Here is a 16,183-nt window from a genome sequence, read left to right as displayed (position 1 = left end):
CAGAAAGATGGCTCTGGAATTAAAGAAAGAGAGCACATGTAGGGAGTGGGTTTTTATACCCTCTAGAGCCTTTTGTTTGGAATTGTTCCTGTGGCATGAACTTTGACTTGAGTCTGAGTGTGCCCTTTGGCATCTGTGGGTTAATCCTATGTCCTGTCTTAGAGTTTGGGTGGGGTATGTAGATTTTAGGTGTCTTTGCCTTCTTAATCTTCTAGCTTCAACCTTCCTCAATGGTTTACATCCGCATTTCTACAGAGCTGGTTTCTGCTTGGGGGAGGGAGACTTGGGGATATTAAAAAAACTGGGCATGCTTTTCTGCCTCTTTAAGATCCTTTGAGGAAATATATTTTTCTGCCCTTTTAATATTTCCTTCTCTGGGGGGCTGACTTCCCACACTAGAATCAACAACCCCTCACACCAAAAATCTAAGAGTCATCAGCCCCAGCCCCAGGGAAGCAGGATATGACCCTTGGGACATAATAGGATTAACCCACCACCATCAGAATACCAGAAAGGCACACTAAGACTCAGATCAAAGTTCATGCCACAGGAACAACTACAAACAAAAGGCTTCAGAGGGTATAAAACCCCACTCCATACATGTGCTCACTCTCTTTTCTCCCAGAGCCATCTTTCTGTCTGGCTCTCCTCTTCAATAAACTGCAACCTTCTTTCTAAGCCATGTTGTTTATTCCCAGCTTGGACTGAACCATAATGAAGACTTTTCCTTCAACACAGATTAGAGCCCAAAGTAAGACAATGAGCAACTCTGAAGAAAGTATTTGAGCCCCCCCCCCCCCCCCCCCAGCACCACTAACCAGGCTTCCAACAACTTGTCCAAAAATCCTTAAGGGTAGCTCTGGGGTTTGTAAAATTTCCTTACACTACTTGTAAATGGAGATAGGGGAGGGGCTGGGAATAAAATCCACTAATGAAACATCTGCAAGAAAACAAGCAAGCTCAGAGAGCACCAAGGACCCCTTAGTTCAATATTCCTATTTTATTGCACCTCAGAGTCTCTTTCGATGGAGAGATGGGTGGCGTAGGAATTTAATTAATAACTAAAATAGGACTGGCAATAGCACTTATTGACTTATACGTCGTTTGTAAACAGCTTAGTGAGGGCTGCAAAGCACTGAAACGATATATGTCTAAATGGTATCGGTACTACTAGTGCCATTTTAGTTATTAATTAACTAATGCTTTACAGCCCTCTCTAAACTGTTTACACAGTCAGCATATTGCCCCCGCGACAATCTGCATGCTCCTTTTTACTGACCTCGGAAGGATGGAAGGCTGAGTCAACTTTGAGCCGGTGGTGAGACTCGAAAAAAAATAAATAAACTTGCTATACTGAGTAAACAGGGAGTGGCGATGACCTCTAAAATTGCTTTTCTTTTCCTGGTTTGCGCAAGCTGCACAGCCACCCACCGTTTGTTTTGCCCCGTTCAAGTTCTGCAAGCGGCCTTTCCCGAAGGGCCGGATCGGAAAATGAAAGCAGCCGAGAGAGCTTTAGCCTTCAGCCAGAAACGGTCATGGCTGCTGCGGCTGGGACTCCCTTGCGGGATCTCTGCGACGAAGTCACTTGTTCCATCTGCCTGGAGTGTTTCAAGGACCCGGTGACCATAACCACGTGCGGGCACAATTTCTGCCGCACCTGCCTGAGCAGCTGCTGCCAAAGACCCGGGAAAGGCGACGCCTCCTGCCCCGAGTGTCGAAAAACCTTCGACCACGGGAAGAACATCATCCCCAACCGGCCGCTGGCCAACGTGGTTCAGATCGCGGAGAGGTTCCGACGGGCGGGAAAGAAACCAAGCAAGGCGAACTTGTGTGAAAAGCACCACCAATCCGTGCAAATCTCCTGCGAGCACGAAACCGTCCTCAGCTGTGACATCTGCGGCATAACCAAGCCGCACAAAAGCAACAACACAGGGACCCCTTTGCAGAAAACCAAGGATGCACATAAGGTGAAAAAAATAAATCTTACTCGTTTAGGATCCGGATTACTTTCCCCCCCCCCCCTGCCTTTCGGGAATAGGGACCCGCGCAATCCCGGTTTTGCAAGCCTGCCGCTGGGAGAGCGAGGGAAGGATTGGGGAAGGCCCTCAATGCGCATGCTCAGGACAATCAATTGCCAACTACTTATCCAAAGCTGGCTGGCTGGCTGCAGGTTACTGTTGCTGGCGTGGTATTTAAAACGCGATTTAGCGATTGGTTGGTTATTTATTTTGCAGCTCTTTGCTTTTTTTAAAAATCGCAATTAGAAGGCGGTTAGGCGTGTGAGACAGAATTGCTTTAGCTAAAAAAAGATTGCAAGCATCGCCTTGTGGCGCTAATTGACACTATTGGGCTAAAAAACACGTGTGATCTTCGCTATAGGGGCGGCTATTTCCCCAGTAATAAGCTTGATGTGCATTCAGACGAATTCTCTGGGAGCAAATGTTCGACGTTGTTGCTTTTCAAAGGAGGAGGCACTGCTGAGAAATAGATGAGAAATGAATAGTTTATTAAACTCACCATTTTTTCCCAGATCGTGGAGAGAGAAGGCAGGTCTTTATAATGGGCATAACAGCTGAGATAATGAAGTAAGATTGAATAAGCAAAAGGAAGTTTTTCTTTCTTTCCAACGCATGATTAAAACTAGGACCAGGATTAATCACAGAGTACTCTGTGGTCAAAAAAGGCAGGCTGCAATGCAATGCAAAAAAAAAAAAAAAGGATTTAAAGCTACAGTTCTGCATCTATATCACTTGTGATACTGTTTGTTTTCCTGTAAGCCTGATCTAAGAAATCTTGCCATCTTACAAGTAATATTTGGATTTGAATCAGCTAAAAGGAGAGTGAAATGAAATGGATCTGATCTACCAATTTAAAGAGGATTTTACTTGTTGATAGGAATTCTTAAAATACAATGTGTGCTGCTGGCTTGTCTTAAGCCAAAAGATGGGAGCTCAGCCAATAAGCTAGTTTGTTTTTTAAATATAATTTTTTTTATCAAAGAAAGATTTTAAAAAACAAACAATACAAATATTGAAAAAAGAGTAAAGAAAAGTAACAAGTGTATGAAGAAATGGCTTCTGGTCTTTACAGCAGTTTCAAGTACTGTATTGCACATCTATATTTTACCTCCTCTCTCACAGGTTACCACATAATTTCCTTCTTTCCATAATAATAATAACAACCCTTTCTAATAATCAAACTCATAAATCACACCAGTAAGCTGACTTCCAAAGATAACTTAAATCTTGGTTGTCATTTTCTCCCCAGGAGTATGTGGACAGTTTTGTGAAGATGGTGAAGGAGGTAGAACAAAATATTTTGGCACATCAGTCAGACAGAGAGCAGGAAAGCAAGGACTTGCTGGTAAGTTGTTGTCGCTGCCAAATGAAGCGGGGAAAAAAAGACTTAAAGCCACATTGAGATTAGAAGTAATGATTGCTAAATAGGTATTATTATTATTATGGTTGGTTTCACAGTCAGCCAAATGACAAAGTAGATCACAACCTACTACTTGATAAGATAGAAAAATGTGGGGTAGACAGCATCACCACCAGATGGATCCGTAGCTGGCTGACTGGCCGTACTCAGCGTGTGGTCCTCAATGGAACCGCATCTACATGGAGGGAAGTGTGTAGTGGGGTGCCCCAGGGCTCTGTTCTGGGCCCAGTGCTCTTCAACATCATCATCAACGATTTGGACGAGGGGATAGATGGGGAACTCATCAAATTTGCAGACGACACCAAGCTGGCAGGAATAGCCAACACTCCAGAAGACAGGCTTAAGATACAGAAGGATCTGGACAGACTTGAACACTGGGCACTATCTAACAAAATGAAATTCAATGGTGAAAAAAATAAGGTTCTACATTTAGGCAAGAAAAACCAAATGTACAGGTATAGTATAGGGCAGGGGTAGGCAACCTCGGCTCTTTTATGACTCATGGACTGACTCAGGAATTCTGGGAGTTGAAGTCCATGAGTCATAAAAGAGCCGAGGTTGCCTACCCCTGGTATAGGGGGTACCTTGCTCAATAGTAGTAACTGTGAGAGGGATCTCGGAGTCCTAGTGGACAATCATTTAAATATGAGCCAGCAGTGTGCTGCAGCTGCCAAAAAGGCCAACACAATGCTAGGCTGCATTAACAGGGATAGAATCAAGATCACGTGAAGTATTAATACCACTTTACAATGCCTTGGTAAGGCCACACTTGGAATACTGCATCCAGTTTTGGTCACCATGATGTAAAAAAAGATATTGAGACTCTAGAAAGAGTACAGAGAAGAGCAACAAAGATGATTAGGGGACTGGAGGCTAAAACATATAAGGAACAGTTGCTGGAATTGGGTATGTCTAGTTTAACAAAGAGAAGGACAAGGGGGGACATTATTGCAGTGTTCCAATATCTCAGGGGCTGCCACAAAGAAGAGGGAGTCAAGCTATTTTCCAAAGCGCCTGAAGGCAGGACAAGAAGCAATGGATGGAAACTAACCAAAGAGAGAAGCAACCTAGAACTAAGGAGAAACTTCCTGACAATTAGAACAATTAGCCAGTGGAACAACCTGCCTCCAGAAGCGTTGAATGCTCCAACACTGGAAGTTTTTAAGAAGAGACTGAACAGCCATTTGTCTGAAATGGTATAGGGTTTCCTGCCTGAGCAGGGGGTTGGACTAGATGACCTCCAAGGTCCCTTCCAACTTTACTACTACTACTACTACTACAACAACTACTACTACTACTACTACTATTACTATTATAACACACATTTAAACATACTATATAGCAGGGATCTCCAACCCCCGGTCCATGGATCGGTATCGGGCTACAGCATGCCAGCAACCAGTCTGCACAAACAAGCAAAGCCCCATCCGTGGGATGCAGGCAGCACACAAAACCATGTACTCTCCAGTCCGTGGAAAAACCTTTCTCCATGGAACCGGTCCCTGGTGCCCAAAAGGTTGGGGACCTCTGCTATATACAACATTTGTATAGACCTACACCCTTACATTTAATTAACATATAAATATTAGTAACTGTCCATCTTGAATACATAACGGAAGGAGGAAGCTTTAGAGTTCACAAGGTTAATACTGTATGGAACAAAACTGTAACTGAATCTGGATGTTCTGCTTTGGATACCACGGAGCCCCCTCCCAGAAGGTAACAAGGCAAGAGGATATGTAGTGTCCCAGACAATCTTACGGACCCTGCTCAAGCAATGCTTATGTGCTATGAGCTGGGTGGAAGGGAGGGAACTGCCAATAATCTTTTCAGCCATCCTCACCACTCTCTGCACTGCTTCCTGTCTGATGCAGTGATGTTTCCAAACCAGACTGTAATGCAATATGACAGGATGCTCTCGATCGTCCCTCTGTAGAAAGTGGTAAGGACAGGGGAAGGAAGATGTGTTTTTCTCATTTGACGCAGAAAATGCAGGCACTGCTGTGCCCACTTCATCAGTAAATCGCTGTTGACTGACCAAGCCAGCCAACTTATTAACTGCACACCCAGGAATTTGATGCTGGTAACCATCTCCACAGGTGAATCATTAATGCTCAGAGAAGTGTGGCTGCCTTTTCTGAAATTGACAACAATTGCTTTGGTTTTTCCAGTATTTAAAACTAGGCTGTTTTCCTTACACCAGTTCACCAAACCCTCAACCTCCTTGCGGTAAGCACCCTTATTGTCATCATGAATAAGGCCCACTACTGTTGTATCATCTGCGAAGGCAGGTGTTATTTGATGCTTCAAAGGGATTGTCACAGAAATATAAGCTGTGCCAAGTAAAGCTGCCTCTTGCAATGGATGATGGTGAATTTGTCAATGCCGATGGTGTTCAAGTGGTGCTCCAGATATTTTGGGCTTGCACCTAAGGCACCTATATTGGTACTATCTTAGCTTTCTTTTGGCATTGTCATTATCATTTTGGATGGTCACACAGTCAGCCAAATAGTTAGACTGGATTTGGCATTTTTATCCACCTATTGAGTCTATGGAGATTCTGAGTCATTCACGTCATGGTTGTCCCAAAGATGCTTTTTCAAAAGACAAGTGGACTTCGTTTTTCCTTGAAGACGTTTTGCTTCTCATCCAAGAAGCTTCTTCAGCTCTGGCTGAATGGTGGAAAATGGAAGGATTTATATTCCTTGCAGTCATCTGGACACCCATTTGGCACTATTGGGTGTAGACACCCATTTCCACTTGGAAGTTTATCTGTGCCCTCAGGGTCATCCGAATAGTGCAAATGGGTGTGAACACCCATTTTCATACCCATTTGCACGATTCAAGTGACCCTTAGGGCACAGATAAGCCTCCAAGTGGCCTCAACGACTCTCAGAAAAAGTGCTAGTGACCAGATGACTGTAAGGTATATCAATCCTTCCATTCCCCACCATGCAATCAGAATTTAAGAAGCTTCTAGGATGAGAAGTGAAACATCTTCAAGGAAAAACGAAGTCCAGTTGCCTTTTGAAAAAACATCCTTGGGACACCTATTGAGTCTTTCCCAAAGACCTGGGATAGGTAGATTTTGTTTGATGGGGTTAAAGGTATTGTTGCATGATGTAAGCTATTCCAAGTAATTATTATTAATAATTTACAGTTGAAAGGGAGCAGGATTAGAACCATGACAAGTGATTTACTGCTGTTTCCTATCCCTAAATGCCCACTTCTAGCTCTGCCCACTCTATACTTGAGACCCTTTGTTATCTATTTTATTTCTGCAGAGACAAATGAAAGCGGAGCGAGGAAAGGCAACCTCTCTGTTCAGAGATCTCCACCACTTCCTGGAAGAACAAGAAAAACAATTCCTGGCCGAGATGGAAGAGGTAGAGAAGGAGATTACTGGAAAAAGAGATTTCTTCATGGCTTTGTCTTTCCAGGAACTTTCACGCTATGAAACGATCATCCAGACGATGAAAAATTCTCAGCAGCCCAACGATGAACTCTTTACGGTAAGAGCGGAGTTCTTTGGTGTATTTGCTTGTTGCAGTTTCAAGGAAAGGCCACTTTCCTTCCACATTGCTGTGCACATAGTCCTTGACATATGGCCGTAATGGAGCCTGGCCATTATGATCATATATCATAAAACAGTTGTAAAATGGTTTGGTCACATGATCAACCTGAGTTTATGACCTTATTTACGGAGGTTGTTAAGTAAATCCACATCATTAATTGAACCAGTGCTTTGCTATGGTCTTGGTTTTGCCAAAAGCTGGATGTTAAATACCGGGTTTTGGCAAAAGCATAGTAAAACATCCATCAATGTGGCCATGTTGTCAAGTGCCCGAAATTCAGTCACCTGACTGCAGAGGAGGCTCAACCATCAGAACTTCGAATCCAGGTCATAGGTCCCCTTTTTCAGGTCAGTTGTAACTGAATGGTGTTAAGTAACTGGTCGTAAGTGGAGGACTACCCTGTACATTGAATTGTAGCCTTAACAACCTCACACAAATATTTTCAATGGGAAAGAGAATAGTTTGCACGCGAGACCATTGACACTTTTTTTCTGGAATAATGTGTTTGGGTGATTAGGCCCTGGAACTGCTTTAAAATGTTCTTAAAGTTAACTTCGGGGTCTGTTGTTGAAAAATATCCTCAATATGTCAAAATGTGAAAATATTTTGCGTCATCCTGTATATATAAGTCAAGGTTGAGTGTTTAACAGTAAACTTTAATTCCTTCTAGTTCCTTCTATTGTCCAATTTTAAAATCTTCTCTTATTATTAATTCACTGTCTCTTGTTTCTTTTGGTTTATTTTACACTTTTAAATCTATTTTGATATATTTATTGTTTTAATTGTTGTATGCTGCTGAGAGTAACTTTTTGTGAAATGGGCAGCCATATAAATTTGATAAACAAGGAAATATTTTTCTTAAAAAAGAATTCAAAATAAAACCAAAACAAAAGTCCTGCAGGAAGGATTCTTTACAATTAATTCCAAAATCTTATTTCAAATTTATCTGGACACTTAGTCCATGTGTAACTTTCTAAAATCAAAGTTTTAATGACTCATTTCTGTTTATTTCAATATATATACAGTATTTAGTCCTTAAACTTGTATTTAAGACTTCTTTTACTAAGGACACTCACCTGATGTTGTCAGACTTGTTGATTGAAAGATTTCTAATAGCTGAAAAAGCAATTAACAAGCAATTTCTGAAAGTGATTAGAAAGGAAGTGTGTGAACCCAGTTTCCTTTTAAAAGTACCAAGTACCATGGGTTGAGCAAGATAGCTATTCCAACATCTCCCAGAGCTCTTAAACGCACTGGAGACCACTATTTTGCATTCTCCTCACAAGGAGCAGCTGTCTGGAATACTTCTGGACAATCTCAAGTCCTCTCCTTGCCTTGAGAGGAATTATGAAGAGTTGGTTTACTTGCTGGCTCTTCATTCTACCATATTTGGATGCATTCCACCAACTTCAGTCTGTCATTTCTTCCCCACAAGTCTCCCTCTTGGCCTTTAGAAGGTAGTAAAGTCTTGACTTTTCCCCAAGCGCTGAGGGCAGGATGTGAATGAAATTCTGAGGTGGTTATGTGTGATCTATGAGTGTTGAGATTCTACCTGGGGTCTTGAGTTTGTCTTTTTTTCTTTTTCCAAAGAGATTTTGATGATTGCACTATATCCTTGTTCACTGCCCAGAGTTCCTTTGGTAGCTAAATGGCCCTCTAAATTTCACGAATGAATAAATAAGTGAATTAATGAAGGAAGAGTTTAATTGCCACAAAATTCAGCACGAGCAATATCTGTGGCAGAATTCTTTCAATTCCTACTCATGGAATTTTTCTTTCTCTTCTCCCTCCAGGAAATCTCAGACAGCTTGCAAAGGTAAGTGGATCCCATCTGTCCCTTCCCCATTTATTATCAACTGTACAGGTAGTCCTCGATTTACGACCTCAGTTGAGCCCATTTCTGTTGTTAAATGAGACATTTGTTAAGTGAATTTGGGGCCATATTATAACCTTTCTTGCCACAGTTGTTAAGTGAATCACTGCAGTTGTTAAATTAATAACACAGTTGTTAAGTGAATCTTCTCCTCCTCCATTGACTTTGTTTGTCAGAAGGTCACAAAAGGTGATCACTGGACAATGAGACACTTGCAACTGTCATAAATATGAGTCAGTTGCCAAGTGCAATAATTGTAAATGTGAAAACCAGTCATAAGTCACTTTTTCAGTGCCATTATAAGTTCGAATGGTCACTAAACAAATCGCTGTAAGTCAAGGACTACCCGTAGTCCATTTTTATAGGTTCTCCTGCTTGAGCAGGGGCCTGGACTAGAAGACCTTCAAGGTCCCATTCTATTCTATTCTATTCTATTCTATTCTATTCTATTCTATTCTATTCTATTCTATTTCTATTTCTATTTCTATTTCTATTTCTATTTCTATTTCTATTTCTATCCCATTCCCATTCCCATTCCCATTCCTTAAGATTCTGTTGTTTCTTTCCAATTTATGCGAGGGAATTTTTGACCGGGTGGACCGAAGGCTAACATTCTTTCATTTCTCTAGTGAAGAAAAGATTAAGAACCTTCCATTTTTCCATTCTACCGTAAAGTGGAAAATTTGGGACTTCTGTGATATCAATCACATCCTGGAAGGAATCACGAAACACTTTAAAGGTAATACATGAAGATTTTAGGCTAACTCCTAACATCCCAGTTGACGCATGGCAAGATCTTAGTTGTGGGCAGCAGTGAAATTGCTAAGGAATTCTGAGAGTTCAAGCCAGTTTAAAAGTTTGGTCTGCTTATATGTGGCTGAACTTTGCGATTTCTTCCTCCATGGAAAACCAATTTCAGCATTAAAAAACCCAATTGAGTGATAAGAGGCACACAAATAAATATCTGTAAAATTGACGAGGAGTGTGTTTCACGTTATTGTTGTGAGATCTGCCTTGCACATGATAGAGCAATGCTTACTTCTTTTCCTGTCGTCTTTTCAGATACTTTGCTGTCTGGTCTTCAGCTGCAGAAAGGTAAACGTGGGGGAGGGGAATCGAAAGCAAAGCGAACAGGCTCGATTTTTCTCTTGGCCAGATCATTTGGTCAAAATGGAGACCTGGACTCTTTTGGAGCTCCCATAAAGAGGGCTTTTGTTTGATACCAGCAATCAGAATTTATCTAATTAAAAAGCCCCAAATCATTTAAGATAACTTTCTGAACCTCTATAATATTAAGGAAGGAAGTGCTCATGGAGATTTTTTTTTCTGCCCCTCCCTCATTTTGTCAATTAGTGATAGAAAAGATATAATTTATCTTATATATAAAGATAGATTTATATATAAATAGAAAGATAAATTTTATATATAAATAAATTTCCTATTCATATGGTATATTTAGAAAATATACTATATAAATTTACCGTGTGCATGTATGTGTGCGTATATCTATATACACATAATGTAATATATGTATTATATATACATATAATATCTCCAGGGTCCTTTCCAACTATTCTATTCTATTCTATTCTATTCTATTCTATTCTATTCTATTCTATTCTATTCTATTCTATCCTATCCTATTCTATTCTATTCTATTCTATTCTCAAAGAAGAGGGAGTCAAGCTATTCTCCAAGGCGCCTGAAGGCAGGACAAGCAGCAACGGATGGAAATTAATCAAGGAGAGAAGCAACCTAGAACTAAGGAGAAACTTCCTGACAGTTAGAACAATTAACCAGTGGAACAACCTGCCTCCAGAAGTGGTGAATGCTCCAACACTGGACGTTTTTAAGAAGAGACTGGACAGCCATTTGTCTGAAATGGTATAGGGTTTCCTGCCTGAGCAGGGGGTTGGACTAGATGACCTCTAAGGTCCCTTCCAACTTTATTATTATTATTATTATTATTATTATTATTATTATTATTATTATTATTATTATTATTATTATTATTATTATTATTATTATTATTATTATTATTATTATTCTATTCTATTCTATTCTATTCTATTCTATTCTATTCTATTCTATTATCTATTCTGCTTTCTATTCTGTTTTCCATCCCATCCCATCCCATCCAGAGTTACATTGCTTGAGTTAAGCAGTGTTATCAATGATCTAAATAAATAAATGTAAAGGAAGAGTCTGGATGAGGAAGAGTGCCCATTCAAGAAATCCCTTTTAACTGAGGGAGAATTCGATTCTTGTGATTTTGTTTTTAGGGTGGGGTGCATTTCTATTCCAGATTAAAGCTATTTTGCTTCCCTTTCTTGATCTTCTTCTCCATTAACAGCAAACATAACTCTGGATTCAGACACGGCTCATCCCCAACTCACCTTGTTCCTGGATGGTAAAACAGCAGAACTAGGCGATCGTCATCAACAACTGCCCAACAATCCTGAAAGATTTGACATACTGGCTGTTGTGTTGGGACATGAAGAATTCAAGAAGGGTCGGCATTTCTGGGAAGTCAATGTAGCGAGTCAGAAAGAATGGGCAGTGGGGATTTCCCGGAAGAGTGTGAAAAGGAAGGGTGCATTCTCCTTAAATAGAGAAGAAGGGGTCAGTATGCTGGGAATATGGGGAGGTAATTACAAGTTCTCCCTCCCACCTAATCCTCTTCCTTACTTCCCGGACAAGAAATTAAAAAGGATCCGGGTGTGTCTAAATTGTGCTGCGGGAATGGTTTCGTTTTTTGATGCTGAGACTGGAACTCTGCTCTATTCAACAACTTCCTTTCCAGGAGAGATCGTTCTTCCCTTCTTTTGGCTGGGGTCACATGCCCAGCTCAGCCTCTGCCAATAAGACCTTCCAGTGGGGCCACTGTAAGAATTCCAGATGTTAGCACCAGGCTTTGTTTCCATCTTTGCACTTGGTTTCTTTGATGTTCGAGAAGAACGCATCAAAGGCATTCAGGCGACACAATCTAGAGCATTATATGTAGTCCTCGACATAACAACCATGTAACAGGAGATTAAAATCATGACAATGCTGAAAAAAGTAATTTAGAACCCGTCCTTAAGAGTTATGCCCATTGCAGTCACATGATTGTGATTTGGGCACATAGAAACCGGCTCGCATTTATAATCATTGCAGCATCTGGTAGTCACATGATCACAACTTGCAACCTTCCTAGCTGACTTCTGACAAGCAAAGGCAATAGGGGAAGCCAAGATCGCTTAATGACCACATGATTTGATCAATGACCATGGCAAAAAAAAGATTGTAAAAATCAGATGTGGTCACATGATGCCTCATTTACTGACTGTCACTTGATGATGAATTTTCTAGTCCCAGTTGTGGTCATAAGCTGAGAACTATGTGTAATATAATTTGTTTGTTTTAAACATGTTGTGTCACCTGTAGCCTACTGCCCAGCGCTAATAACTGGACAGCCTTCCTGTTAACAAAACAGAATCACTTCCATACCTAGACTTTTTTTGAGCATTCTTTAAGCTGTCTCCCCTAACTTCATAGTGCAGAGGTCCCCAACCTATGGGCCGTGTGAGTGGCTGGCCAGTGCGCGCACGTATGTGTGTGAGCTTACTGTGTCTTGTGCTGGCGCTAGCCGAGCTGCGAGCCTTGCACTGGCAAAAGCTGAGCTGCGAGCTGTGAGTCTCTAGCAGCGGTAGCCGAGCCATGAGCTGCGTGCCGGCACTAGCTGCGCTGCGAGCCTCTTGCAGCGCTAGCCGTGCCGTGAGTCTCTTGTTGGTGCTAGCCACACCGTTAGCCTTGCGCTGGCACTAGCTGAGCCTCTCACTGGTGCTAGCTGAGCTGGGAGCTGCACGCTGGCACTAGCAGCCCCATTTGCGGCGCATGCATGCTCACAGCCCCATTTGTGCCATATTCCTACTGGGCCACCAACCCAGAAAGTTTGGGGACTTCTGTCATAGTGCATCCTTATTTTATTAAAGATAGCAAATGCCATTTCAGGATAGCAAACCCAATCAAGATATTTATTTTTTTACAAAAAGGTATTAACAATAAAACCAAAACATCTTTATATTGCAGTCACAGACTAAAAAAACCAAACAACAACAACAACAACAACAACAACAACAACAACAACAACAATAATAATAATAATAATAATAATAATAATAATAATAGTAATAGAATTGGAAGGGACCTTTGAGGTCTTTTAGTCCAACCCCCTGCTCAGTCTCTTCTTAAAAACCTCCAGTTGTGTAATAGAATTTATAGTAATAACAGGAATACATATGGCAGATTAAATTAGGGCAAAATGAAAGGTAAAATGGATTAATGAAGTGCAATTGGTAGAGTGCAGAAAGATGAAATACTTAAGGCCAATCACGACATTATTCCAAGTGTTTTGCAAATGCACAAAAAAGCTATACAAAATGGAAGAAATAAACTTTAAGATAAAATTGCCAAATTACATCTATTGTTTTTACTCAGGTTAATTAATCATTTCATGGCCCTAAAATTAAGGCCAAACAAGTCTGTTAGAGAAAGAAAGCTATACTGTACGAACTTCAATACAGTAATAATGGATCGACACCCATTAAATGCCCTCTCTCATATTGACTCAGGTTTTAGAAACTGTATTCCCCATAATAAACGTCCCTCACCCATCTGCTCAATTGCCAACTTATTCTCCTGCACGTACTAAATATTTAGAACTTCTGAAAAGAAAAATACTCTGGACAGATTCCCTGAGCTTTGCAACCTTCATTAGTTAGTCTGAAATTGGCACGATCCTAATCGGCTTCACCCATAAAGCAGGAGTGTCCAACCTCTTGGCTTGCCTGCAGAGGAACTGTCTTCAGACACCTATGAAATGTGTAATAGAGTTAATGTATATTAATTCATAATGTTAAAAGTTTATGATATTGTGGGACTTCATTAGTAGCTGTCCGAGGCCGCTTGCGGTTCATGGACCATGGATTGGATGCACCTACCCTAAATACTTCCTTTTGCCTTTTAAATGCCAAGCAAATAGACAGTTCCAAGACTTTCCTTTTAATATGTATCGCTCATGGTGTGCTTGCTTACTCTTTTGTAATTTCTTCCTTTCCTGTGAGTGTAAATACAAGTATTAATTTCCTCTTGCTACAGTAGTTAGTTCAGAACTGAGGTGGGATTCCATAGGATGGCAGAATAGAGAAAAGGGCTATGAGATTTACCCCCCCCTTTCCCAGCTTCCTTTGTAAATCAAGTTCCCAGAACATGAACCTTCCTCCTCCTTAGGGCTCAATTGGCTCTTTGTGTCCTTATATTTCTGATACTGTACTGTAAGTATGCTCAGGGATGATTTCCTAATAAACCTTTTCAAGATTTATTGCCATCCTGCGTCTCCCTTAGTGTTCTTTGTTTTTTGGTGTCTGTCCTGCAAATTCTAAATTAAGCCTTGATGCACAGATTGTCTGCATATATATCTAACAGGGGAGTGAAAAATACTCAACAGGCCCTGTTTGGATGCTACATCGAGTGGATGGATTCAATTTTTCCTGATGTGATGCCTGAGATAACAACATATTTTGGGTTTAGTGAAGCTCTTGATAGTGCAAGGCGAGCATCTAACCCAGGGGTAGGCAACCTTGGCTCTTTTATGACTCGTGGACTTCAACTCCCAGAATTCCTGAGCCAGCCATGCTGAGGAGAAATGGAGAGGTTTCCATACTGAGCCATGCTGGCTCAGGAATTCTGGGAGTTGAAGTCCACGAGTCATAAAAGACCCAAGGTTGCCTATCCCTGATCTAACCCAATGTTTCTCAATCTTGGCAATTTTCAGCTGGCTGTAGAATTCTGGGAATTGAAATCCACACATCTGAAAGTTGCCAAGGTTGAGAAACGCTAATCTACCCACCAGTGAGTAGACCCTTATGTCCTCTGAGAATGGAAAGTGGAGCAAAGATGGCAAAGGCACTTCTCTACTTGCCCAGGACAGCCATAGAGTAGGAGCAATAGAAGTGACTTCAATTACAGCACTGGATACAAACTAATGAGAAAATTTCGGTTTCTGCTTATGTCCCTAGTGGTGTCTGAGCTGTATTTTGAGATTATAGTCAGCCCAATCCAAGTAGAGTGAATGAGGGCCTCAAAGTGAAGGGCTGACTTAATGCATTTGAAGTAAACTAGGCATAAAATCTTTTACATCCAAGATTTAACATGATCAAACTTTAGTGTAGTACTTAAAACTTATGCCAAAGTCTCAACAAGCCAGGAGTTAATTATGTTTGTTGTTTCTTCCAACTCAGGGAAATTAATCTCAGGTCACTCCTGCATTGGCTGTCTACGCTGTTCTCTCAGTGATGATCTTTGGGAAAATCCCTGAGGATTTGGCAGGGAGAGAGATGAAGAGTTCTCAATGGTTTTCATAATTGTAGGTGAGAAATACGGAGTGGATTGCAGCTGCGGCAAGGTGGACCGCCAGGATTAAAGGTGTAAACAAAATTTAGTGAAGCAGGTGGAGAGTTCAATCACTTACAAATAGTCAGTGAGGGAGAAATTTGGCATTGGCTAATAGAAAAATACCAGAGACATACTGAAATAAACCCCAGAAGGAATAATGGATAAACAACAAGCTGTGTTGGTTAGCAATGTCTGCATATTGTACAGATCTGAATATTCTCAGTTGATTCAGCCTGATGCAAGTCTAGCCATACAAACAGTGTTAGCCTAAAGTCCTTAATCACCCCCCCCTCCCCAAGTCTTTTTTTAGTTCCAGGGCACACCTGAAATCCCGAGAGTATTACATGGACCAACCACAAAATGTCCTTAAATTCTCTAAGAGCACAAAGCAAAGTATCAGATCTATTTAATTTTTAAAAAAGCATAGTTTGTTCTAAATCAACAAACTATGAACCCCTTCATTTAAGTTTTACATTTTTCATTGAGTCTCAAACATTTGTTATATGAGAATAATTTAATAAATATTATCTTAATAGTACTATGAAGAATAATAATGATAGCACTATGAATAACAATAATGATACGAACAACTTGAATGTAGCATGAATTGATTACAAAGTGGCATTTGACTCCCTGATAGCAATAACACTTAGGTTTATATACTGCTTCACAGTGCTTTACAGCCCTCTCTAAGCGGTTTACAGAGTCAGCATATTGCCCCCAACAATTTGGGTCCTCATTTTACCCATCTCAGAAGTATGGAAGGCTGAGTCAACCTTGAGGCTGGTGAGAATTGAACTGCCGAACTGTTGGCAGCTGGCAGTCAGTAGAAACAGCCTGCAGTACTGCATTCTAACCACTG

General features: G+C 40.9%; 1 protein-coding gene across 1 annotated transcript; it reads left to right on the top strand.

Moving 5' to 3' along the window:
* Window positions 1-1,451: 1,451 nt before the first annotated feature.
* LOC107294029 (E3 ubiquitin-protein ligase TRIM7-like) lies at window positions 1,452-11,945 on the top strand. Its single transcript, XM_015823232.1, has 7 exons — window positions 1,452-1,967; window positions 3,268-3,363; window positions 6,723-6,950; window positions 8,807-8,829; window positions 9,516-9,625; window positions 9,949-9,981; window positions 11,240-11,945. The coding sequence occupies exons 1-7, from the start codon at window positions 1,536-1,538 to the stop codon at window positions 11,749-11,751; spliced, it is 1,434 nt and encodes a 477-aa protein (XP_015678718.1). The 5' UTR covers window positions 1,452-1,535; the 3' UTR covers window positions 11,752-11,945.
* Window positions 11,946-16,183: the final 4,238 nt, after the last annotated feature.

Source organism: Protobothrops mucrosquamatus, unplaced genomic scaffold, assembly GCF_001527695.2.
Source record: "Protobothrops mucrosquamatus isolate PMUCROS unplaced genomic scaffold, P.Mucros_1.0 scaffold1803, whole genome shotgun sequence".
Classification (NCBI taxonomy): Eukaryota; Metazoa; Chordata; class Lepidosauria; order Squamata; family Viperidae; genus Protobothrops; species Protobothrops mucrosquamatus.
This window is presented reverse-complemented; position numbering and strand designations above follow the sequence as displayed.